Here is a 25,805-nt window from a genome sequence, read left to right on the forward strand (position 1 = left end):
GGCGGGGACTGCGGATGCTCCACTAGGAAGAACAGGACTCGGAAAGGTTAGAAGTAGCTCGGGAGCCTGCTGGGGTGGATGACGGGGAGAGAAGACGGTCTGGCCTCAAGAAACATCACACTGCAGAGCTTGGTCTGTGAAGGAAGCAGGTGCGGCAGAGGAAGCGTGGAACCACGTCAGTCAAAGGCACGAAAAGAAAACAAGAAGAAATTGTTGGGCCTGAGGTCGACGTGGCTGGGGAGCAGGTGGTAATGGCTGTGGGGTGGGCAGCGGGACGTCTGCGACATGGATCGGCAGGGATGAGGGGCAGGAGGTTGTCTTCTCACTACCAGACTTAGGACCCTTTCCCGCTGGGGCACCCCGCGGAGACTCATGCCCAAGTGGGGGTCTGGTCCATCCCTTCTGCTCTGGGCTCTTCTCCCCTGGGGTGGCTGCCCTGGGCCTCACCCTCTCCTACCTCTGGACGTTGGTGCATGTGGTTGGAAGGCTAGAAGGGGACTGGCCCCCCCAGAAGGCCTCAGGATGTTGATCCAAGGGTGCTGGGCGCGGAGCAGTCTTGCTTCCTTCCCTGGGCTAGCCTCCGCTCGCAGCAGAGACCAGCTCAGGCAGGAGAGGAGGGCCAGAGCTCTAGCACCGCCGTGGACCTGTGCGAGCGGCCACAGAACGAGCCAAGGCTGCGGGCACTGCCCCGGTTGCAAATGGCTGGCTGCGGGCAGGCATTGTGAGTGCGTGTGCAAGGAGCATGGGGGTGTACCTGGGCCTGCGCAGGGCCTGGGGGAGGGCCCGCAGAGGGAGGCCAGCCCTGGCCCTGTGCTCAGAGCTAGGGCACCAGGGGGAGAAGGCAGCGCTTGTCCCTTTCTTGGTTTCCATCGCCTCCATCTAGGCACTGATGTCCACACCAAGAAGGGTGCATCCGACGTGGCAAGGAGGGAAATTGCAGGCAGAGCTGGGTGAAGGGGCTTTAGTGAATGTGTCCCCAGGTGCAGAGGACGTAGATAGAGACAGGCACCGCGAGGTCTCATGGGCATCTGCTGAACCTGCTTCGCACTTCGGCAGGGCACACGCCGTCGTCTCTGTTTTCAAGGGGGAACTTAGCTCCTTCCTTGGCAGAATTTTGAGTTCAATCATCAGAGGGTTGGCGGTTTGTGACAAAGCTCTGGTTGCAATGGAGCTGTGATTGAGGAAGAGGGAAGAGGAATGCTGTAGCGAGAGGCCATAACGGGGGACATCGGGAGGGCTTCTTGCAGGAGGTGGCCACGTTGAAAAGCAGCCCCGCCTTGCAGTGTTATGAGGTCGCATTTGTCCATACGCACAGCCTGGGCTCTGTGCAGAGGGGTGGAGGGTTCGGTTGACTAGGTTCACGGGTAGACTGTAGAGGGCAGAGGAACGAGGCTGGCAAGAATGGGAATGAGATCTCAGCCAAAAACAAGCGGAGCCACACCGGTGCCCTGGGTTCTGCAGTGGCTCCTTGTCGAGAAGACGGGACAGGCTCGGGGGACAGAGCAGGGCCACGCACGCCGGAGGAGAGCAGACTCCTCACAGGTTCAGGGCCACAAGCAGTAGGCTTAGATCAGAAGAGATGTACTTCTGGGGACCTGGGACTTGTCCTTGGGTGTGGGCAGGGTCTTCCTGAGCATGGAGCAGAGGTGGCAGGTGTTTGGGGGATCATCTACCCCCCCCCTACTTTGGAGGCTCTCCCTCTGAGCGTCCGTCCTTCTCCGCACAGCCACAGTCACTTCCTAGAGTGCAGATTTGGTCAGCACTCACCTGCTCGAAGCTTCTGTGCTCCCGGAGCATGGAGAATGCAGTGTGAGCGCTTGAGCCGAGGCTGAGACTCTGCTGGGCACAGGCTGGCCTTCTCCTCTGTCATCCTGTCTTCACACCTCCTTCCCGCCATCCCACTGCAGCTTCCAGTATAGACCTCCCAGGGCCTAGCAGGCTCCTGGTCATGCCTCAGGACGCAGCCCAAATGCCCCTTCTCCGGGGCTCTTTCTGGCCCTGGATCACAGTCTCATCTCGTCCACATGTGTAGTTCCAGACCAGAGGCCACATCCCTTCTTGCGTGCTCGCTCGGGATTGGCATCTTCTCCCTACTGGCCTGTGCCACACAACTTGGGGAAGACAGAAGGCAGTGAATGTCTCCTCCAACATTAACAACTTCCTTACAGTAAGTTGGCCCAAAATAGAACCGCTGTCTTAGGCAGTGAGCAGTCCCCGACTGCACGTGTGAGCGGGAGCAAGATGCTGAGCGGCCCCCAAAGGACAGTCTTCCAGCTGTCAGGTGCGACAGGGTGGGTTCCGGGGCTCACCGGGACGTGAGAACGTAGAGATGGGGCCAGAAACCCATTCCCACCCTGTCCACATACACACGGCCTGCACGGCGGCCCAGTCCCTCTGTCCCCGTCCCCTTCTGAGCAGAAGGAGGGCATCTGTGTCTGCGGCTGGCACCCGCCGGCCGTGAGGGTGGGGTAGGCACCCCCTGGCCTGCAGGTCAGGCTGCTGGGCGCTGTGCTTCCTGCCCCCACAACTCCTGGGGGATCATCTCACCTGAGAAATTCGAAAACAATTTAGGTAAGAAACTGAGGGGCGTCGCTGATCATGGTATAACCCACAGCGAAACTTACACCATCTGAGAACAGGCCCCTGGAACTCCCGTGCGCCAGTCTGGGCTCCGTCCTGACCCTTCCTCTTGGCAGCAGTGATGCCCTGCTCCTGAGCCAACCTCTCTCCACTCTCCCCTGCCCCCACTTGGGAATGTGATGGTATGGCACCGTCCCCCTGCCTGAGGCAAGCAGAGGCTGACCCTGGGCTTATTATTTTTCCCAAGTGTTTCCTAGGAGTCGCAGGTGGGGATGGAGAACCAGAGTCGCAGACACAGGTTAGCTTACCCATGGCCCCCTCCTCTCCTCTCACGGGCAGAAGGTGGGCCGCAGCGAGGAGAACTGCCCTCTCCTGCGTGTTCTCGCCTGGCCAGGTGCTCGCAGGGACCTTGGAAGGCAGGTGAGGTGAGGCTCCCCTCCACTTCTTCCCCCTCATTCCGTCGGGTCAGCTGCAGAGCTGGGACACCCGGGGGGAGGCCATGGAGGGGGCTGGGGGAGGTGTCTGGGCAGCTCCCAGCGACCCTCTGTGAGGAGTCTAGGTAGGGGTTATACCAGCAAAATGGGGGTAATTGTGGTGTTTGGCCCATTCTGCCCGGGAAGTCAGTGTTGTACGTAGTCAGTGGCTTAGGTGACTTTCGCGGTGAAACGTCGTTCCGATTGCGTCCAGACTGGAGGGTCAGGAGGGGGTGGGTGGGCTGAGCTCACGCCTGGGTCTCAGGCCCGGGGCCCTTGCTCCCCCGGCTGCTCCTCTGCCCGCGTTCCATGAACGCCGGCTGTGGACCTCCAAGCCCCATCTGGGAGCCCGACATTGGCGCGCGACTGCCCTTGACCCCGCGGGCTCACGAGGGCAGCAGCGTCGGCAAACGAGTGGAAGGGGCCGCTGTCCAGCCCAGGTGGAGGGCGCTTCTCAGAGGCTGGTGTCAGCAGCACGGCGATCCTGCTCTTCAGAGCCCGTCGGAGCTGTGTGGCTTGGGGCAGTGTGCAGGATCTGGGGTGTTTTCTCAGGACCGGCCTCGGGTGCTTTGACCCAGGTGGAGACCCTCCGCAGCAGCTGGCTCAGCAAGCAGGCGCGTGCAGCCTGCACAGGGTGTTGGGGCTCGTGGGGGAGAAGCAGCAGCAAGATAGGAGGAGGTTTGGCCCTTGGGTGAGGGGCTCCTTCCCGGTGCAGCTGGGAGGGGAAGCCGTGTGCCGGGGCGTGTGACAGGGTGGGGTAGCATTGGAAGCCTCCCACTTCTCCGAGAAGCTTACCTTGAAGGGCAAGCTTGACCTTGAAAGACCAGGTGGTCTTGGGCTGGCTGCATGTGTTCTCAGAGGGGACAGGGGACCGAGGGAGGCTGCCTGAGTGCCGGGCTGGAACGGAGAGGGGCTCCTCACCCAGCGGCATCGGTCAGCGTGAGAGCCCCGACAGGTGCCTCGTCCTGTCTGCACAGCGACCGTCAGGAAGACTCTCAGTCTTTCAGAATCATAGGTTTTGGCACTCCCAAGGCCACTCAGTCCCTCCTTCTCAGCAAAGTCTATTTTCTGGAAATCGGTTTCTTCCTCAGTATTTTCATGACATCATTTAATAAAAGAGCAGTTTTCACGGGCCTTCTCAGGGTCATGCCCACTTTCTGCTTCATGTTCTTTAACTGCCGGCTATTTTCCCATCGTCTTTGGGGATGAAGCCGGTCTCTGGCTTGTCCTGTAAAGTTCTCTATGTCCGGGGTATATCCTGCCCGCTGCTTCTGGCTGGCCCAATGCATGGTCTCTAGATTTGCTTCTGTGTGTCTGTTTTCGAAAGCTCTTAATTTGCAAGGTGCTTTCTACATATTTTAAAGAGGCAGTGGACGTACAAGACGACGTATAGATGGCATTTTTTTTAAAAGTCGGGATGTTCAGACATTATGTCTACTTTTTTGGTTATTTCACTCCACCCTGTAACTTAGGCCCCTCCTGTTCTGTGCTCTCTGCATCCGGGGACTTCCCTTGCTGCCTGGCGCTGGACTGGGGCATATGTCCTCTCCGGGAACCCCACTCTCTCTCTTTCTTGCCTTTCCCTCTTCGGGTGGCTCCAACCCAAGGAATTCTATATAACACAGAAATATCTCCTTTCTATAATGGTTCTTCAGGCCTGTGTTTTTCAGATTACGGGTTGTGACCCTTTATTAGAGGATCTGTCACACCCACGTAAGAAAAAATGGACTGGATCTGTTCACACGCAGGAAGGGTGAAACCGTCATTTCGGTTGTGTGCGTACATGTACGTCATGACATCTGGGACAGGAGAGAAAACGTGTGTCCTTTAGTCAAACATGCCCCTGCTGGGTTCCAACATCCTGCTCAACTCTTACGGAAGAGAAACCAGTTATAGTCTTTCTCCAGTAAAATGGCCTGATGCCGTGGGAAAGTTGTCACAAGGCAAGGCAGAGCCCCCAGGAGTCCTGTTGAAGATGTTCCCGAGTGGGCCGCAGTCACGGTGGGCTGCCTCTGAGTGGTTCCTGCCGTCTCTGGAGGGTATGTGTCTATCACTCCTACTCATTGTTCAGAGCTCAGCTCAGACGGTCCTTCCCTGGGGAAGCCTTCCCTGCTCCCCCCTCCATCTGCATCAGTTTCCTCTATTAGATGCCTCCACAGAACTACATTTCCTGCCTTCAGAGCACGTGGCCCAGTTTTTAACGACACATTGATCAGGATGGTCATTGTATGGTCTGTCTCCCTCCATCTTCTAGAACATGACCTCCATGGGACAGGTCTAGTTTTGTTCATTCAGGAGCCGCTCCCATGCGTAGCATATAGTCCACACCCTAGTACAAACCAGTGGCCTCTGGCCACGTCCCCCCCCCCACCCCCGGCGACTGACATCTGGCATCCCATAAAACCCTCTGCTGTACTCGAGTCTTTTCCAGAAAGGGGGCGGGGGCCTCATAGCCCCAGATGTGCAGGTGGGATCAAAACCCCAGGAGCTCCTCGGAGGCCTTGGCCCTTGGCCACTGCTCTTTCCACACACAGACCCATCCCGACCGAGAGTGAGCAGACCTCCTTACTGTCCCCAGGGCTCCCGGTGAGGCTCACATAGAGCATAACCATGAGTGACGGAACATCTCTTGGGTGACGGTCTCTTCTCTGGCTGTGGGTGGGGGGCCCCACAGTTCCCGGTTCCATCGTGTAAACTCCTTGTTGCAGTAAAGGGTCTTCAGGCCAGTAAGCATTGGTGGGAACCAAGTCACTGAGATTCCGCAGTAAGTGTCGCAGGTATGAGTTCTACCTGAGGCTCTGATTTCTGTTAGTCTGAGCACAGGTGGGGGTTTTTTCCTCCTCTGTGCCCAGGAGAGAGGAAGACCGGAAAGTACTTCTAGGGTTTCCTTAGTGTGCAAAACATGTTTCCCAAAAAAAAAGTGTTTGGGAAACATCTTATTTTAGGTGGGAGAAAATGCTGCCGCTCTGGCTGGCTCCCATGACCAGACATTTATCGGGGGCGCGGCCCTGCCGTAGCCAGAGCGCTCGTGAGTCGTGAAACTGCTTTTCCATTTGAGAGACCCAACCTCTGTGACCCCAGCCATCATTTCCACGGCAACCAGCTGCGATGAGATGGGGGTTCTGACCTCGCAGGACAGTTGCAACAAGAAGCAGATGAGCTTTTGGATCGGAAATTTATTCTGTGGCCTTGAACAGATCTGTAAGTGACTCTCAGTTTCCTCATCTCTGACACAGAGAAAGGAACCCGTCGTCCTTTTGATTGTACGTGGAGAGATCCGTGTTGGAAAACACGTGTGCAGGTATTGTCAATCTTACCTAACCAGCCCCACCGACGCTTGACGTGGGGCAGAAGGACGATTGCCTGCACGTGGGTCTGTCCGGGGTCGCCGTCAGTCACCTCTCTGACCAGCACCTCACTCTGTTAAACCGGCTCCCTGCCACCCCTGAGCCTTTGCACTGCGGTTCCCTGAGCCTTTTACTCTGTTCTTCCCAGAGGGCTGTGTGGCTCACTCCCTGCCTTTGTCTGGGTGTCTGTTCAAGGTCACCCTATGAGAGAGCCCCATGAGACACCCCAGATGAAATAGCAACCCCAGAACAGGCAGCCCCTTCGAGCCTTTTCTTCACAGCTTCTGTGACCACCTGGAATTGCGTGAGCTTCATGGGGCAGGGTTGTTGTCGTAGTTTTCTTTCCATTTCTTTCTTTCTTTCTTTCTTTGAGTTTGCTGCACATAATAGGCCATTAAATCCTCCTGAAGAACCTTTTTTCATTGTTCTTAAACTTATCTTTAGGAAAGTGTTTCAAAGAATAAAACACTTGACCACAATCCTGAAGGTAGCCTGCAGCAGCGGCCATCTGAAGCCAGAGTGGACATCGGGTCCTGAATCTTCTCTTTGCTTTGAGTCTGTCTTTCCTTCTCCTCTTTCCCTCAGAGTGCGGAGGCCGTCGCCGCTTCTCCAGGTTCTGCCCTCATTGCGCCCAGGCTTGCCCAGGCCACCCCCTCCCCCCGCAGCGCTCCTGCTCCTAGATCCCAGGCTACCGCCAACATGGTCCCTATGCCAGGTCCCAGTAGAAGCGCCCCGCTTCGCTGTCATGTTCCTGGAGAACCCGTGGTTGGCCTTGTGGGGCAGCGGCTGCATATCTGGCCGTGAGCCGGGCGCTGCACGTGTGGACAGGCCGCCATGCCCCATTCCCTCTCGACGCGTGTGCTGGGAGGGGTGTGTAGTAGGAATGGCTCTGTGTCCCCCTGGTGGGGTCAGACACAGCAACAGCTCCGAGAAGAATCCCTCAGGGCATCTCACCGAGGGGTGTTCTGACAGCCTATGCTTGGGGGTGTCATTCTTGGTTTAAATGTTTATTTCTTTGGGGCACAAGGGTGGTCCCGTCGGTGAAAGCATCCAGTCTTGGTTTCAGCTCAGGTCACAATCTCAGGGCCGTGAGATCGAGCCCTGCGTTGGGCTCCACACTGAGCACAGAGTCGGCTTGAGAGTCTCCCTCTGCCCCTGCCCTTCCAACTCGTGTGCACGCACTCTGTGTGTGTGTCTCTCTCTCTCGAAGTAAATAAATTAGTTAATTTGGACATTATCTTTTTCACCGTACCGCAGATAGGAGGCATTACCGTAATCCCTGGAAAGGTGGGACAAGCAGATGTAAATCTCCTCTCTCACAAAGTGTGCGCAACATCGTGCTTACGCAGGCTTTGGTTGGCACAGACTCTTGTTCGCGAGACAACACCTGAGGTCCAAGTCTCTGACTTCCAGGTTGCACACTGGCCAATATGGACATGCCGGTGCTCACTCAGGCTGTTTTCAGCTGGTTTGCTGAGGATGGTTGCCAGGAGAGGAAGCCCTAGGCACTAATTCCTAAGGCAGCACTCTTCCCTTGCTGTGCTGCCCCCCCCCCCCCCCGGGCTCATTTCCCCTGGTCCCACACCCTCTGCTCTGCTCCTTGCAGGAAAAGTGCGGTGGCGGGACTTCAACCAGGAAGCGTACGTCGGAGGGACAATGGTCCGCTCTGGGCAGGACCCCTACGCCCGCAACAAATTCAACCAGGTGGAGAGTGATAAGCTGCGGATGGACAGAGCCATACCTGACACCAGACACGACCAGTAAGTACAGAGCTGGAAGTGGGCCAGGGCCTCACTTGCTTTCTTCCCACAGCCCAGTAAGTAGCTTTCACTGGGCCACTCACATTTTCCTGTTCCTCTGGGCAGCTGACCGTGTGTTGTGCCTTCTACGGGTGGTGAAGCTGGAAAAGTTCTGGGGCATACGGCAATGGGACTTCACCTGCAGGAAGTGGAATAGGCCCATTTGGGATCAGATTCTAGGCTTTTGGATGGCCCGAAGCAGCATCTGGAGGCTGTGGGTTACTGGCCAGAGCGTGGGAGTCAGCAGGGGAAAGTTGTGTTCCTGGTGTCATGTGCACTCATCACTTGTCTTTTCTAAAATCTGTGCACACACAGCGTCATTTTTCATCATTCAGCAACTTCGTCGGCAGGAAGAAAATCTGAATTCTTGCTTATTAGGATAGTGTAAGTCGGAAATGCTGTAGAGACTAGAAAACGGAAAGAAATAGCCCAGCAGGGTAGGTGAGAGACTGAGACAGGAGGCACAGGGTGACCTCTGACCACACCAGGAGCTCTCGTCTGTGTCCTTCTCTTGATTCTTCGGAGATCTGGGAGCTGCAGGGAGAGGGCACCCCAGGGTTCATCAGGCTTCGCTGACGAGGTCTCCAGACATCCTAACGTGTGTTCATCACCACTTACCAGGAAAGTGATCTCCCTGGCCCTTGCTCTGACCTGTGAGCCTTGCTGGTAGGAACCTCTGATTGGGAGGCTGTTCACACAGGCTTCACTGGGGAATCATCTTGTTTCAGATCATTAGAGAATAGGCAGCTGCGTTTGGAGGGCAGCTGTTTTCCTGGGGGCTGCACGGGCGTTCCTGTTCACTGAGTGACTTGGGGAGTCCTCCCTCTGTCAGGGATGGCACGTCACGGATATATGTCTATTGTGACTCAGACGCCATGTCTGGGTCCTGGGACTCCAGCCAGAAAAGTCTTGTCCTGTCCTGGTTGGGGGGCGTGGGGTGTGGGGGATGACCGGTGTACCAGGAAGCAAGGGGGTACAGCACCCTGAGGCTTGGACAGTGCATTACAAATCAGTGCATTCGGGGCCCCTAGGAGGTAGGAAGGCCAGGAAAGACCCCGAGGAGGGACAGGTCCTGAGCTGGAGGCCTCTGGAAAGAAGGACATGGACGAGGCTGTAACAGTCCGCCCTAGACTTGCAGGGAGCCAGCCAGGAATCCGATCGTTCTGGGTGAGTGCCCGGGGATTGAGAGGGGGGGTGAGCTGACGAGAGACGAAAGTCAATGACTTCACCCACGGACGCATCTTACAGTTTGCCCTTGTTTTCTAAGTCCGTAGCATATGTGGAAAGTTTTTTTTTTTTTTTTTTTTTTGCTCTCCTCCTTTCAGGGGAACTTGACCTAACTGTGCAGGCACAGTTAACTGCCAGGTGGACTGCGGAAGTAATATGCGTGCAGTGTGTGTGTGATAGCTCTGTTGTAGGGAACGCATGACCGATGTGTACATGTATGTGATGTGTGATGTTAGAATCTTACCATTTTTCTAGATCCAGTCCAAGGTACTATTCAATGTCTACCGTGATCCAACCGCCCTTTCTCGGAGCAGCCCTGACCCTGCAGCCCTGGTTCAAGTCAGCACTTAAGTTAGCAACCTCTCTAAAACAGGGCTTGCTGACCTGGGATCCAAGGACCCCGGGGAGGCCACACAGAGGCTGTGGAACCCTGAAAGTCCCAAAGCTCCGTGTGCCACCCCGGGGCATGGGCATGTGTGCCTGTGTCGGGAGAGATCCCGGGTGCCTGGGTCCCCACCACCAACCATCTCCAGGCTAACTGGCCTGTGTCAGATGCTCCTTGGGGCACCCTCATGCCATCCATCAGCCTCGTGGCGCCGGACACAAAGGTGGTCCTCATGGCACAGAGAACAGGGAGGCGCCCGGTGTGTCAGAACTTGCCCAGTGCCTAGGAGCAGCTGACTTAAGGCCAGAAAGGGGCAGTGTAGCTTTTTAAGAGGCTGGGCCTAAACCCAAGAGAGTGGTTAGAGATCGAGTGGACTCGAGCTCAGAAACCTCCCCCGGTGGCTGGACTCGACTGTTGGAAGTCCCGGCTCGACAAGGTGGTACGCATGTCACTGCTCTGCTCGGGTACGGGTGTTTTTCTCTGGGGCTCTTCTTCCTAGTCTTTTCTTTAGAGCCGCGAGAAAGTGGTGTCTCTCTCGACGGCTCATCAAAGTCTGGGCAGTGGTTCTGCAGGTGCGAGCCCGACAGTCCCCCAGACCACATACAGACAGACGTCCCTCCTTTTTAGTTTTTGAGATAGGAGTTTGTCCGAGCAGGTGTTTGACGCTTTGTCTCACGGTGGGATGTGTTGAGGGGCTGGGGGGGCCAGTGTGAGTTCCAGCTGCTGTGACGTTTGTTTGCAAGTGTTCAGGGAACAGCTGGGATGCCTTCCTTGTTTGTTTGACTTCGGCTAAATTAAAGTCTGCCCAAGTCCGTGGGATGCCTGGAACTGAGCCAGCGCCCTGTCCTCAACGTGTGAGCTTGAGGAGAACTGCTCCTATTAAATGTCAAGTTAAGAAGATCAAGTTATGTCTGTGACTCCCCTCCACCTCCCCCCGCTGTTTCTCTACTAGCAATTAAGGCATTTGACCTTCTACACAAATGTCACATTTTTGTTTGTCTGCCTCTGCAGTATCCCCCTTGGTCTGGGATTATGGAAACCTTTGGATTCAGCCTTCGCTTGGGATAAATCTGAAAGCAACGGGCATGGTTCATTATGACCAAGGTGATCTTGGTCACAATCCCAGACTCTCCGGTTCTTAATTCTGTGGCCTTGATCATTTGTCCGATGATGTCACACGGTCACCTCTGATTTCCATGAGGATTAAATGGAATGTTCACAAGGGCTGGTTCCTCCTCCCACGAGATTTCTTTCGGGGGCCACGTCAGCAAAGAGGTCCTTGACCTTGACGGCCTCCCCTAGGAGTTCAGCCTCCTGGCCCCACGCCAGCATTCCTAATCCCCCAGGCCCTTGATTTTCTCCATAGCTCCTATCACCCCATACACCATGCGTTTGACTTACTTACGCCTTCCTCTGTCTTTGCTCCTCAGAGTAGTGAGAGCGTGCCCGGGGCCGTGACTGGACGGGATGACTCTCGGCACCCAGAAGGCTCGGCACGTACGTGTTGAGCCAGTGCATTACTCAGCACAGAGCCTGACATATGGTGAGCGCCCACTGAGTCATTAGTGATATTAACCGTCATAAAAGAATTAGGGAGAGTGAAAGGGAGAGTTTTAAACAGTGGAGATCAGATGAACTCCAAGTAATTCCACCATGTTTATGCTCCTCCCGGACTGGAAAGCACTGCAGTTAGCATCCTTGTTGTCCGTCACGTGGGACAGATACACGGCGGGGTCAGGGTTCAGAGCCTTGCAAAAACAAAAACAAAACAAAACTCCACACATTTGGGTTATGTCTTAATTACCTTTTTATGTGTATAAACAAAATTCTGCGCCAAAAACACATACAGAGAAGCAGGAAGCCCCGGTAGCTTGCCGGGAGTGAAAGGATTTCATATACAGGAAACCCTTAGAAATTAGAAAGTAGAAGCCCATGCTGTCCTTGAAATACAGTTTCTACAATCCAAAAAAAAAAAGAAAGGCTTCTCTATGTCATTTAATGTTACTTGAAATCTCAAATAAGCTATCAAGACCAAAAGTAAATTTAAAAAACCAATGGGAATTTTGAAAGTGCTCTTTCGGACCGTTGGTTTCTTCCCTCTCCCGCCTCTGGGAAGCTGTTGTTACTGGCCCAGCAAAAGATGATGCCGGAGCAGCCTGGGAAAGATCCAGGTACACGCGCGCTGAAGACGGAGCCAGCGGGACACGCTCATGGATTGGACAAGGGGTGGTGCGCCAAGGTTTATGCTAGAACGAAGGAAGAGACGGGATGCCTTTACGTGGGATGGGGGAGGCTGAGTGGAGCCGGTGTGGGGGACGCACCCGGAGCTAACGTGTGCACGCGTCCCGTTTCAGACACAGTTCTGGATGGATGTGTGTCTGGTGTGCAGGAGAAAGGCCTTGGTGGCAGTGTGAATTTGGGAATGGTCTGTATGCAGATGGTGTTTAAAACCAGCGTTGGACGTCATGTCCAGTGAACACAGACAGAAATAAGGGAGACCCAAAGACCAAGCTCTGGTCCACCATGGACATTTTCAGCTGTAAATGCGAAGGCAGCGCTGACGCTTGGAGTACAGTCCAACATGGTAGACGGCTCACTGCTTCCTGTGGGCCATGAGAAATAGAGAAGTACTCTTGTTGCCTTTTTAGAGTAAGGGTATGACAAAGCCTTGCCAGCACCCAACTCAGAAGGGTTTTGTGGTGTTTGTGTTTCATTTACATTGGAGTGTGTGTTGTTTTGTTCGCCTCGCAGTGCGCCTGATGGCAAAGTCAAGTCCGGAAATCAAGTGCAACCCAAGAAGTTTATAGAATATCGTTCTGTCTGCTGGGGAAAGCTGGAGCTGGTTTGCTTTCAAATTGCTTATAGAAGGAAAATCAAATAAACCTTCAGGGGGAGAAACCTTATTATCTTGTTTTCTTCTTTTCCCTGTCAGCCAAACACCATTCCTTTTCATTTATTTATTCAAGTTGCCAAAAAACGAGAGGCTCTTGGAAAAAGAACAGGTTTTGCTCAGGTTGCAAGAGTTTAACGATCAGAAAGTTTCTCTCCGTGTCACCACCCTCTCCTTTGATCACTAAGTTTAAAAATGAAGGGTTTTGAAACATTTTTGAGTCTAACACGGGAACACTGCTCCTGAGACCTGGGCTGCCTCGACTGCATCCCATAAAGGACCCTTCTCTCAGAGAGAAGCGTGTCCAAGCTGCCTGCCTAATGGATTCATCTGGCAAGCTCTAAATCGAGAAAACACACTGTTTTTACTCAGTCCATAAATTAAGAGTTGTAAGGTTTGGTTTGGTTTTCCTTCAGAATCATCACTGAAGGGCTGTGTTTTGAACCAGTGTTTTAGGTGTCTGGCCATGATGCTGCCCAAACACAAAGATCAGGACTCTTGAGGGGGGCCATTCTTCCTTCCTTTATTTATTATTATTATTATTATTATTTTTTTTTTTGGCAAAATTTCAACAAGAGGGCAGGCATTTAAGTCATGGGCTGTGCTGTTTATCCTGGCGAGAATGTCCTCATTGATGTCAGCTGTTTTAAGAGCAGCAGATCAGGATTAAGGGTTGTGGGGAAAGATACGATCTGAACTTCTCATTGTGGCTCAGTAAGAATAAACAGAGTGGAAGCCAAGAAAAAGTTTTCAACCTAAACTCAGCCGCTTGGAGGGACGCTCGGCTGCAGGCGATGGTCATAGGACTCAGGGTTTGATTTTTAGGAGGGCAGAGGGTCCAGGGAAACAGGAGAAGTGCATCTCTGAAGGGACTCTGGCTCCTCGGGAGTGGGTGCTTGAAGGTGGGGGCACTTTTAGGGGGGCCCGGGGCTTTGTTATCATTTCACGTTTGTCTTATAAAAGGGATGTCTTAGAAACACACGCAGCTGACCTCCCGCTGTGGTAGCTGCCTCCTCCGCAGCCCGGCAGGCCTCAGACCCCTGAATGTCAGGCCACCCGCCTTGCGGACCCAGCCACACAACCTCCGTCCCGCCGTCCTGGCGTGCTCTTAAGTTCAAGTGGCCTTGGGGGCATTTGTGGCCAGTGAGGCCAAGAGAGGCTGGCTTAGCGCACCAGCGAGCCTTTAAAGTCTGTTCGATAATCACGATAGCAGAATATTTATTGGGCATTTTATCTGTCATGGCCCGTGCTCGGCCTTTCATGCACAGACTGTATTTAATCTGCTAGCACTCCCACCACATAGGGAGGGAGATGGTTCCATGGGTGAAGTCATCCACCAGTCTCCAGAGAGCCGGCTCCCGAAAGCGCTGGGGCCTCCCCCAGGAGGCAGAGTGGCTGACCGTGTGCTGGCTGGGGTGGTTTCCCCCTTTGTCCTGCTGTAAGCAGGAGTACCCTTAGGGCGTGGCAGGCACTTGGGGTACCCCAGCCCCCACCGAGGCACCACCTATATCTAGAGCCCTGAGCCCCTGGAAGTCCAGGCCCATTACCGTTCGGAGGCTGTGACATTGACCGCATTTCCGCAGGGCGGATGGCGAGCTGAGCCTCAGAAGCTGGGCCCCTTGCCCGCAGCCGCGCACACCGGTCGGTGGAGGAACTGGGGTGCCAGGCACCTGACCGCCCACCCAGAATTCCATCTCCAGTGTGGCCGCCTTGCCATTGGTCTTCACAGGTGTCTTTCTCCTGCTCCTGGTTTTCAGTCATGAATCCTGGCCTGAAACTTAAATGCACCTAAAAATCAGTCAGAGTTGGAGACTCAGAGCCAAACGCCTGAGCCACATCGGCCCTCCGCCAGCCACCTGCTGATGGAGTCCTAAGAAACTGAAGAGAAGCAAGGTTTTTGTTTCTCTCCCTCCAGTCTCAGGGGCCCCATGGGAGCGTAATGGAAGAACGCACCCTGTGTCCGTTCCCGCCAGAGGTGTGGGTGGGCAGTCGGGGGTGGCCGGCGGCAAGGCTCTCTACCACCTCATCCTGGGTCCTGACTTGCCCCTTTTCGTGCACAATTCCCACCACAGCCCTGCCACTGTTCACCAGCTTCTTTTGTCTTGTGTTTGTGTGCTTCTTTTTTATTTTTAGTGTTTTTGTAAATCCAGCTCCAACAATAGGCCACTCTTCTCTTTCCCTTTGTGCGTTCCCCTTTTTTGACTACTTGAGGCCTTACCAGCATCTAAAATAAAGAATGCCCTAGACGGGAGACAGTGTAAAGCACAGACAGTGAAGATTGTCTGCCTCTGTTAGCGGCTCTGAAGGCCCTGGTGGGGGTCTCCTCTTAAAAGATCGGTAGCCAGCATCTTGAAAGCGGAATCCCCAAGTGGCTGTGCATGCACACGGCTCAGTTTCCCTGGCTAGGACTCTGGGTTATAGAGATGACATGGTCCTAAGTGAGTCATGTAATTTTGTTTCTTTATTCTTTGGTTCCCTTTCCACCAATATCCTGGGACTATGGTGATGAACACAAAGGTCCTCCCTCCCGGCCCTCGAAGAGTTAGCAGTGCAACGGGAGAGGCTGGCGGATACACAGTTGCACCGTCCAGGAGCGGCAACCCGCCAGCTCAAGGTTGTGTTCCGTTGCCCTCTCTTCTTTGGGTTTTAGACCCATTATGAGAGGCCGTTATCCTCTGGGCGGCCTGGCCCTTTTATCATCATGCAATGCCCTCTTTACCGCTAGGAACGCTTTTGTCGTGCTTGGTCATGGTAGAACTGCCCCATCTTTCTTTGGCTTAGTGGTTTCTGTTGTCTGTTTTTTCCCATGCTTTCATGTCCAGCCTTTTTGGGTCTTACATTTAAGGCATATCTTCTGTAAGTAGCAGCTAGTTGGGTTTTGGATTTTTGTCCACTTCGATAATCTTGTCTTTTATTTAGACTATTTAATCCTTTTACATTTAGTACAAGTTCTGACGCATTTGGGTTTAATGGTAGCATCCCTCTGTCAGTGTCCTCTTCTTGCCACCTGCTTTGTGTTCCTTTTCTTTCTCTTTTCTGCTTCTTTCGATGTATTTCCCTCTCTATTAGCTTGTTGCATTCTTTACTTAAGAGAATCTAATGTAAGTGAATAATTATATTATTTCCCAAACAGTGTATGGGCCTTATAGCTCTTTCTTCCATTAGCTTTCCTCTCTCCTGCTTGATGGTCTCTTTTGTCATATGGTTTAGTTCTCTCTTTATGTGTAACTCTACAGGACATCTTCTGTTTTTTCATGCAGTAAATATCCTTTCAATTTATTCACATATTTGTGTTTCCATTTTTCCTCATCTCCTATAATTTTCACTTTTCCCCCAGGACCATTTTTCATCTGCCTGAGAACTTCTGTTATACCACTGTCCTGGCAAGGAGTGCTATCCTTTTATGTGTCTGAAAGCACCTTTATTTCACTTTTAGTTTTGTAAAATATTTTCACTGAATTTAGAATTCTAGGTTGACAGTACCTTGGGCACCTTTATGTGGTCTTTCTGTTGTCTTCGGGCTTCCATTGTTTCTGGTAAAATATCAACTGTTGATCTTACTGTAGTGCTTTTTTTGCAGGCATTTTAACTTTTTACCTAGCTGCCTTAAAGAGATTTCTCTTTGTCTTTCATTTTCAGAAATTTCACTGAAATGTGCCTAAGTGTTTCCTTTGTATTGAACCTGCTTGGGTTTGTAGATTTCCTGAATCTGTAGCTTCATGTCTTTGATAAGTTTTGCTTGTGCTCCATGTTTTCTCTCTCTCCCTCTGGGCCTTAATTATGTCTTCGTTAGAGATTTCTAAATGTCCTTGCCCCTCTTATGCTCTTTTCCATATTATTTATTCTTTTTTATTCCTGTGCTTTAATCTAGGTATAGTCCTATTGGCTTTCCTTCTGGTTCACTAATTCTTTCCTTTGCTCTGTCTGTTTTGCTTTTAAGTCCGTCTGCTGGTTTCTTAATTTTAGCTAATGTTTTTTGTTGGGTAAGAACAAATATAGAAATATTTAAAGGCCCAAGCTGGTGTTTTCATCTCCAAAGAGGAGTTAGTTTTGCTCCTAGAAGACAGTTAAAATAGGGCAGGGGCACCTGGGGCAGATCTGAAACTGAGCTGGCATAAAGCTGGGTTTCAACCTTTCATAGACCTCTGCTGAGTTTCCGGTTCTCTTTTTCTACTAGCAGGTAGCCCTTTGGGATGCCACCTGGAAGCCCAAGATGTTTATTAGAGCCCCTTTTCCTTGGCAAGACCTGAACTCCAGTTCTGGGCTCTGCTGCTCCATGCCACCTGCAGAACCTTGGCTTCCGTCCTCACCTGCAAAGCCCTCACTTCTGCTCAGCTTATCCAGTCTCTTGGCTTCACACTGCTTGAGGGGAAGAGGATCAGAGAACACTGGCCTTACTCTGGGGGCCTCTCTTCTTTCTGGGAACCTGGCCCTGTAACACCCAGCTGCCTCGTGAACTCCCCAGTGCCTTCAGATAGATTTTTTGATGTGTTTCATCCAAAATTTCTAGTTCCTTTTAGCGGGTAGATTGGTCTATACCAAAGAACTTTACAATCACTGAAAGCAGGGGAGGGGAAAAAAACCTGAGTGTCCTATTTGGAATCCAAACTCAGTCTGAATCTTGACAGTTCATAAATTTTGTCCTGAGCAGCATTGTCAGTCACAAATGAGAATAAGTAGAAATAGCTGTGGGCTTGAGTGGTTAATGGTTCTGTCACTTAACTCCCCGACTAAGGTTAGAATAGTCTCTGTAACCTCTGGATTTCTTACCTGAAAAACCACGATAATGCATGCCCTCTCCTTCTTACCCCTTGCTATTAGGCTCACACATCTGTGGAAGACTTCATAAGGTGCAAACAGCAACACAAAAGCAGGCTATTATTGTGTTGTTATTTTACGTGACCAGCAGCTTGTGTATATGAGAAATGAGCTTTGAGCAAGGACTGAATTGTTATTCTGTTAATCTTTACTCTTGATATGTGTGTGCCATTGAGGGCAGACATTCAGCCTTCTCTGTATGAATGCCTCCGTTGTGCTGAGGGGTGAGTGCGTCTTCTCGTGCAAACACGACATTGGAGAGTATTGCTGTTGACCAAGAACGGTCGAGGAAATAACTTTGAAACGGTGATTCCGCCTATTTCAGAAAGAAATTAGAGCCAGAAAAATGGGGGTCATCAGCGAGTTGTTGGTAAGTGAGATGGATCTTTGGGTCTGAGCCACCCCTCGTCTCTTGGCCACTCACTTGAACGTGTTGCTTCACCATCACCATGTAACTGGTAAAATATTGTCTTTTCTTTTTTAATAGGAGGATTTTATATATTTTAGGAAATAGTCAAAACAGGATAAACTGTGTTTCAGCCTTCTCAGCCCCTTGGGCTGTATATTTTACATCTCTGAAACAATACGATTTCAGAGAGTACTTGCAACTTTCGGCTGAGCTGGAAAGAAGCAGTGCCACCCCTCGATGGGACCGGGTCCTTACCCATCCATGCCTGCCTGCTCAGCGATGTGACTGATCACTTCACATGCGTCCTGGAGTGTTAGGTGTGAGCGGTGGAGCCTATGAGAACCCACATCTCCGTCCCAAGCTGTAAAATTAGAAGTACAGACTTTTAAAATAACACGCATCTTAACTATACCAAATCCACTGTGATTTCCTCCATCTGACAGTGATGAGAAAAAAAAATACACATCTTTGGAAATTTGAGTCTATTAAAAGAAGGAAATCTCCCAATAGGAAAATTGCACTCGGGTTTGAAGTTTCATATTCAGCACTGATTTCTTTTGACGCTTGCATTCATGCATTCATTTAGCAAGCATTTGAGGACTTACTGTGTCACAGGTATTTTTCTGGTCGCTGGGGAAACGTCGAGGAACAAAACTGATTTTTTTAAAAATGGCTGCCTTCCTAGTGCTTACATTGCATTGGGGGGGGTTAGAATACAGTAAAAATAAGTGTTAAAGTCAATAACATGTTAAAGGCAATACAGAGAAATAAAAGAAGGGTGGGGTCAGAGAGTGTGCTAGTCAAGGTCAAAGGTCCATTAAGTGCTTAACCACAGCAAAAGAAACAGCCAACAAAATGAAAAGGCACCAACAGAATGAGAGAAAATATTTGCAAATCCTGTATCTGATAAGGGGTTAATATAAAAAATACATAAAGAGCTCATACAACTTAATAGCAGAATATTTAATAATTAATGTATATAATTTAATATATAATTTAATTTAAAATGGGCAAAGGACTTGAATAAACATTTTTCCAAAGAAGATATATGAATAGCTAACAGGTGCATGAAAAAGTGCTCAGCATTACTAATCAACAGGGAAATGCAAATCAAAACCACAATGAAGTTTCATCTCATACCTGTTAAAAGAGCTGTCATGCAAAGACAAGAAATAAGAAATGTTGGGCAGGATGTGAAGAAAAGGGAACTCTTGTGCACTGTTGGTAAGAATGTAAATTGATGCAGCCACTACAGAGGACAGTATGGAGGTTCCTCAAAAATAAAAAATAAAGGGGTACCTGGGTGGCTTAGTCGGCTAAGCATCTGTCTTTGGCTCAGGTCACGATCCCAGAGTCCTGGGATCGAGCCCTGCATCAAGCTCCCTGCTCAGTGGGGCATCCGCTTCTCCCTCTGCCCCTCCCCACTCCTTGTGTTCTATCTTCCTCTCGCTAATAAACCAAAAAAAAAAAATTTTTTTTTAAATAGAGCCACCCTATGATCCAATAATTCTCTTTCTGGATATTTATCTAAAGGAAATGAAATCACCTTCTCAGAAATACCTGCACAGAAACACCCCTGTGTTTCTAGCAACATTATTTATAAAGGCAATACCTGGCACAGTGTTAAGTGTACGTCAGTAGATGAGCAGGTAAAATCTCTCTCTCACACACACAGGAATATTTCTCAGCCATAAAAAAGAAGGAAATCCTGTCATTTGTGACAACATGGATGGACTTGAGGGCGTTATGCTAAGTGATACAAGTCAGACAGAGAAAGGCAAATATTATCTGATCTCACATGTAGGTGGAATCAAAAAAAAGAAAAAAGGAAAGGAAGAAGAAGAACAATAGATAGAAAAAGAAAAGAGATCAGATTTGTGATTACCAGAGGCGGGGGTGGGGGGAGAATTGAAGGCAGAGGATCAAAAGATAGAACACCCAGTTGGAAATAAGTACTAGGGATGTGATAGACAGCCTAGTGAATTTAGTCAGCACTATGTTTATTTATTAATTTAGTCAGTGTTCTATTAAACAATTATTTAAAATAATTATTTTTTATATTTTCATTTCATTTATTTTTATATATTCATTTTTATTATTTATTTATTCATTTTAAAATTTTTATTTAATAATTTAGTCAGTATTTAATTGAATAAATTTATTAATTTAGTCAGTATGCTGTGTTTGAAAGGTGCTAAGGGAGTAGGTCCTAAGAGTCATCATCACAAGGAAAACTACATGTCTTCCTTCTTTCCTTCCTTTGTATCTATATGAGATGATGGATACCAGCTAAACTTCCTGTGGTAATTACTTCAGAATATATTTTAAGTCGAGTCATTGTGCCGTGCACAGATTATGTCTCTGTAAAATGGGAAAAATATAAGTAGGTCATTAAGGAAGGTTCTCACTGACAGGAAGGCATTTAGGCAAAGATCTGAGGGAGGGAATAGGCAGCGTCATCTGGGTAGTGGGGAAGGGGTTCCCTTCAGGGGACGCGGCAAGGGAAAGTTCTTTGAAGAAGGAGTGCGCCAGACATACCAGGGCGGCCAGGAAGCCGGCGTGGCTGTGCAGGGGGAGTAGGAGAGGTGGCAGGAGTCAGGGCATCTGGGAAGCCTGGAAGCTTATTATAAGGACCCTGGGTTTTCCCTGAGAGAGATGGGAGCCACTGCAGGTTTTAGAGCAGAGTAACATCATCTGAATTAGGTGTATAAAGGACCCATCCTTTAAAGGTGGCTGTGTTAAGACCAGGCTTATTGGGGGTGGAGTGGAAGATACAAAGACAGAATCCAGGAAACCCATGGAAGTGACCCTGACAGTGGCTTGGAGCAGGGGGTTCGCAGAGGAGCTGGTGAGAAGTGGTTGGATAATGGATGCATTTTGAAGGTAGAGACAAGAAAGAGGCTGAACGGTAGCCTGCAGAGTGTGAAGGATGAGGCCAGGGTCCTTGTTTGAGCTGCCTGAGGAAGGTCCTTTACTGCGAGGAGGAGCGGGAGTGCTGGGGGGGTGCCACCACCAGACTGCCCGAGTTCGAATCCTGGTATTCCCTAGGCGCATCCCTGAGCCCCTTGGGCCACTTTCGTCAGGTGTGAATTAGGACGACGGTGCTGGGCATTTCATGGGGCCGTGGTGCAGAGTGAATGAGTTAACCCTTTTAAGTTCCTCAGCACACAGTAGGCGCTACGTGAATGTCAGCTGTGGTTAGGGGAGCCTTACTACAAGGACGTGGGGGGGGACCCTTCCATCCAAGTAGAAGGGTCAAGTGAACAGTGGAGATATGTGACAGTCTGGAATTCAGGGCACAAGCCTGGTTAGAAGTTACCCATTTGGGGTTTTGAAACAGTTCTCTGGTATTTAAAGCCGCTCTGCTGTCCATCCCTGAACGTGTGTCACTAAGCTTGGAGACACTTCCGATCACAAAAATGGCTTCAGTATTAATAGGTTTGTTCTCCATGGAATTTTTCTCCCTTGTGGGAGGAAATTGAATTTCCTCCAGTACTTACACTGTGACCCTTGAAACCAACACCTTTTTATGGTTGATAATTTTTATATTCTCTCCTGTTAAGTGCAAAGGCCAATGTGGTTCTTCCTCTTGGTCCTCATATGCAAGTACTATGTTTTAACCCCGGAGAAGTTCCCAGATGTTGCTCTGAGCTAGAAGGAAAACAGGGCCCTGATTGTCTGGTTCAGGTTCTCTGACATGGACAGGCCCCTGGGACTGTGAATAGCCCACATGGCTTGGAGTGCCTTTCTCTTCCTCTGGCCTCCCTTTCAAATGAACTCCTTCCTCTCCTTGCCACTCTCTGCCCAGTCCCTGACTCCTCCCCTCAGACCTGCTGCAAGCGCCTCCCTCCAGTGACTCCGGGCATTGCCTGGACCCACCTCCCCAGGCCCCACTCCTGCCTGCTCCTTCTCATGTAAGAAATCACAGAAGACCCCAGCAAGCATAATGCCCTTCTGACCCCCGCCCCCTGGCCTGGGCCTGCCTCCTCCCCCTGCTCATCCTTCAAGACACAGCTCACCTTGCTTCTTCCAAAGGACCACCTCTGACTGGGCCCATGCCAGCGACTCCCTGCCCCCAGCTGACTTCCTCTGCAGCCCATTCCCCTTGTGTGCTGGAGGGGCTCCCTCATTTCAGAGCTCCCACATTCTTCCCCCAGTATTTAGTAAGCTTCTTGGGGATAGAAACCATCCATGCTTAGACAGCTCCCCAATCCCTCACTTAAATTCCTGAGGAATTCAGATTTTTTTTTTTCACTCCAGATAGACATTACGTAGATTTATTACATAATATCCTTAATTCTGGGGCAATACCTTGTAATTAAATGCTAATATTTTTGTGGGAAAGCTAAATGAGCAGTCACATGAAGCGAGATGAACTAAGCTGATAGATCTCAGTTTGGGTCACACTTTACTGCCAGATGAATTCAGGTGGGCTCAGGTTTTGCCACAAGATAGGATATGAGTTGGGTTTTTGTTTTTTGTTTTTTTTTTAAGAGTCTCAAATTTGGGGAGTGTAGATCAGGATATGGACTCCTGGTAGGTCAGTAAAAGGGAGTACAAAGTAAGTGTCCTTCTGTTGCCACATGATGACCAGCACCTAGACCTGGAGGGACCAGAGCCTGCCCTCTCCTGCATTACACAGTGTTGAAATGAAGACAACCCAGGTTAGCAGACGTATTCGCCCTCAGGTGTATTAGATGGTGGAGGAGAGGTCGGAAAGGGGAATAGAGACCCCGGGAATGGTCTTCAAGCAGCTCAGTCTCCTGGAAAGCTTCTGGAGTTACCCCGGAGATCAGCACTGAGCGCAGCTGCTGATACACTCTGTAACTCCCTTCCCCTCCGCCAGCGCCAGTTGCCGGGGAGCAGATCCAGATCTCACTTGGTGGCTCCTGTTAAAAATGGCTCCATTGGCCATGTTGACTCTAGAATCCCGTTTGTAAAGAGGGGTCCAGCAGTGCACGGCGGTGTCTTCATCTCAGCACACTTTTGTCACAGCCTCCCGAAGGGCAGAGGGCGCTAGGATTTGTCTCTGCTGGGGTGTAAGCAGTCCCAGCCCCGAGGAGCTCAGGGTGAGACATGGATGACAGGGCGGCTGCTGGGGGTGGCAGTAACACCCCCTCCCATGGTTGGCAGACTGTCTTCAGTGAATCTGCCCCTGTTTCATCTAAACGGTAGTGAGCATCCCAGAAGGCTCTGTCCCCCACCTTGCAGAGGATAGCTTGTATCTGACCTCCTCAAAGGACTCCGAATTTCTTTAAAACATCTTTCCTTTTGACGGTAGCTTTTTAAAAAGTAGATAGACGTTTGCGTATACCACTGCCCCCCGCCAAAGGAAATGCTATCAGAGAGTTAAAGGAATTTCACCTGATCTAGAAATCTCAGTAGGCGGGGATAAGCATTAGCATTCTTGTGAATGCCCTTCCTGATCTTTTATATTATCCTCCGATAGTTAGATGCATGTAATTATATAAAAATACGTTACTATATTTGCTGTTTGGCATTTCCCTTTTTTTCACTCATTGATCCATAGGAAGCATTTTAAATAGAGCTTTCATATTTAATGGCTTTATATATTCCATTTTATGTTTAGTTTGCTAGTTCTCTGGTGACGGAAGTAAGGATTGTTTCTTTTCGGTTTTAATGGTAACAGTGTTGGGGTGAGTATTTTTGAATAACCTTTTTGTGCCCACTCATTTGAAAGGAAGTCCTGTTTTAAATGTCACTGTATTACTTGGTTCTGAGAATCTACCAGAATGTATTCCCTATATTGCTGAGTTTGGCGACTATTTTATTTTGGGTTTTGGATTAAGATTCCTAATTGAAATGATCTGTGGTTTCCCTCTCTCCCTGCCTCCCTTCCCTTCATCTGGCTTTGGCTTCATTTTTCTGCTAACTTTGTAAAATGGATGTTAGAACAGTCATCTTTAAAAAAAAAAAAATAAGAAAAGGTGCTTAAGAAAAACTTCTTTACAAAGGAATTACTTCCTGAAGTTCACCTATAAAAGTCATCTGAACCTAGAACCATTTTTGTTTGACTCGAAGCAGCCCTTTGGTAGCTTTTAAGAATTCTCTCATGGGTGTTGACATATGGTGGGTTTGTCTATGTTGTATTTGAATTAATTTTGATAATTTGTATCTTCCCAGAAGATCCTAAGTTTCGCTCGGTTTTCAGATTTATTGGCGTGTGTGGTGTGCATATGCACTTAAATCTCTTTTCTGTTTAGAAATGCCAGGGGGGGTTGTGTCTCTGGGTTTTTTTGGGTTTTTTTCCCCCCGCTTTCTCTTCTTCTCTGTCTTTTACCCTTTCTTGCTTTGATCCTTAGGAACCAAGAGCTGGGATTATGTGTACATTGTAAGATTTATCTGTTTTCTAGCACATTCATGTCAGCCTTTGTTATTTTACATTTTCTTCCCTCTGCTTTCCTCTGCCCCCTCCCATTAGAACTGGATGTTTACTTTATGTCTGTTACATTTGTTTCCGATAGCCGCTTTGGCTGAATTTCCCCTATTATGAAATGTAGCATTATAATTTTTGTTGTTTATGCCTCCTTTTAAATGACCTTTTATTTCTCACTCATCTGGAATTCTACTTTTGGATGATTCGTTAATAGCATGCTTATTTCAGAGAGAGTTTCAAAATTCTAAGAGATTGATTTTTTTTCTTTTTTACCTGTTTAAACTTAAACTTCTTTTTTCTTTTCTCCCACTTTAATGTGGCGTAGTCAGACATTGCAATATGGTGATTTGACTTGGAGGACGCGGAGGGCTTTATTTGTGGTGTGAGATCAGGGATGGCCGTGGTAGCTCACGCAGTCGAGTGTTTTGGTCCCTGACACTATGCTCAGCCCTTCGCAGGCGTTGCTTCTGTCATTCCTGCAACAGCTCTGAAATAGGTGCTCCTGCTGGTATGGGGTTTTACACTTGATGAAACAAAATCCCCAGCTTGTATACCTCGGCCATCAGAGATTAGGTCTGACTCCAGAGGCTACAGTCTTTCCTTCTCATTTCTATAAATATCTGATTTTTATTTTTTTTAAGGCCGGTAGTATCTATCATTGTTTCAAAGTTCAAAATTCACCTCTTAAAACAACTGGATTAATTGCATTGGAAACCTCCTGATCCCTATTACTGTCCACTCGATAGAAGAATTTGAAGCTCCTACTATAGTTTGATGGGTTTCTGTTTATTTCTAAGAGTATTTGCTTGATGTGTTAGAGTGCTGTGATTTGGGACCTAGAAATGATACATTCACGATGGGTTATACCTTTATTAACACAAAATTACCCTCTGGCATTGTATCTGATGTTTTTCTGTTTTGCTGGGCATTTTACTGTTTATGATGTTAATATCCTGCTTGTTCCTACTTCTGCTTATTCTTGATATTTTGTCTTCTGTTGGTTTTCTTTTTATGTTGTTGGTGTCATTTTGATTAAGGTTTGTCTTTTGTAAGTACGCAGCCAGCACTGTATTTTTATTTTTAGGCCAACTTGATTGTCTGAAGTGTAATCGAACACTGTGCCATTTTCATGGTAGATCTGTTCTCTGATTTTTTATGTCATGCTGGTTTTTTTTCATGCCTATCTTTCTCACCATTTTCTTTCCTCTCTCACATGGAAAACATGTTGTGTTTTACTTTGCTGGTTTTCTGTTTTGTCGGTTGTTTTTCCCTCCCGTAGCTAAGAAAGTTTGTTTCCTACATGGGAGTCAACTAGTTGTACCTTTGCATGTTGATAAGAGTTCAACAAAAACACTTAGAAGAGTGTTGGTTTAATGGCAAGAATAAAACCGTATGTATTTCCAGGTGGCAAATTAATATGCTTTTACTCTCTCCCACTCACTTTCTGGTTTTGTTGATTTACCTGGAATTTGACACAGAT

At 49.4% G+C, this 25,805-nt stretch overlaps 1 protein-coding gene across 1 annotated transcript in view; it reads left to right on the forward strand.

Annotated features, from left to right (window-relative positions):
* Window positions 1-25,805, forward strand: part of GALNT2 (polypeptide N-acetylgalactosaminyltransferase 2) — a 181,189-nt gene that overhangs the window by 110,040 nt on the left and 45,344 nt on the right. The window contains exon 3 of the mRNA XM_046026557.1: window positions 8,007-8,160. Within this exon, the coding sequence (XP_045882513.1) occupies window positions 8,007-8,160 (154 nt within the window). The remainder of the gene's footprint in view (window positions 1-8,006; window positions 8,161-25,805) is intronic.

Source organism: Meles meles, chromosome 13, assembly GCF_922984935.1.
Source record: "Meles meles chromosome 13, mMelMel3.1 paternal haplotype, whole genome shotgun sequence".
NCBI lineage: Eukaryota > Metazoa > Chordata > Mammalia > Carnivora > Mustelidae > Meles > Meles meles.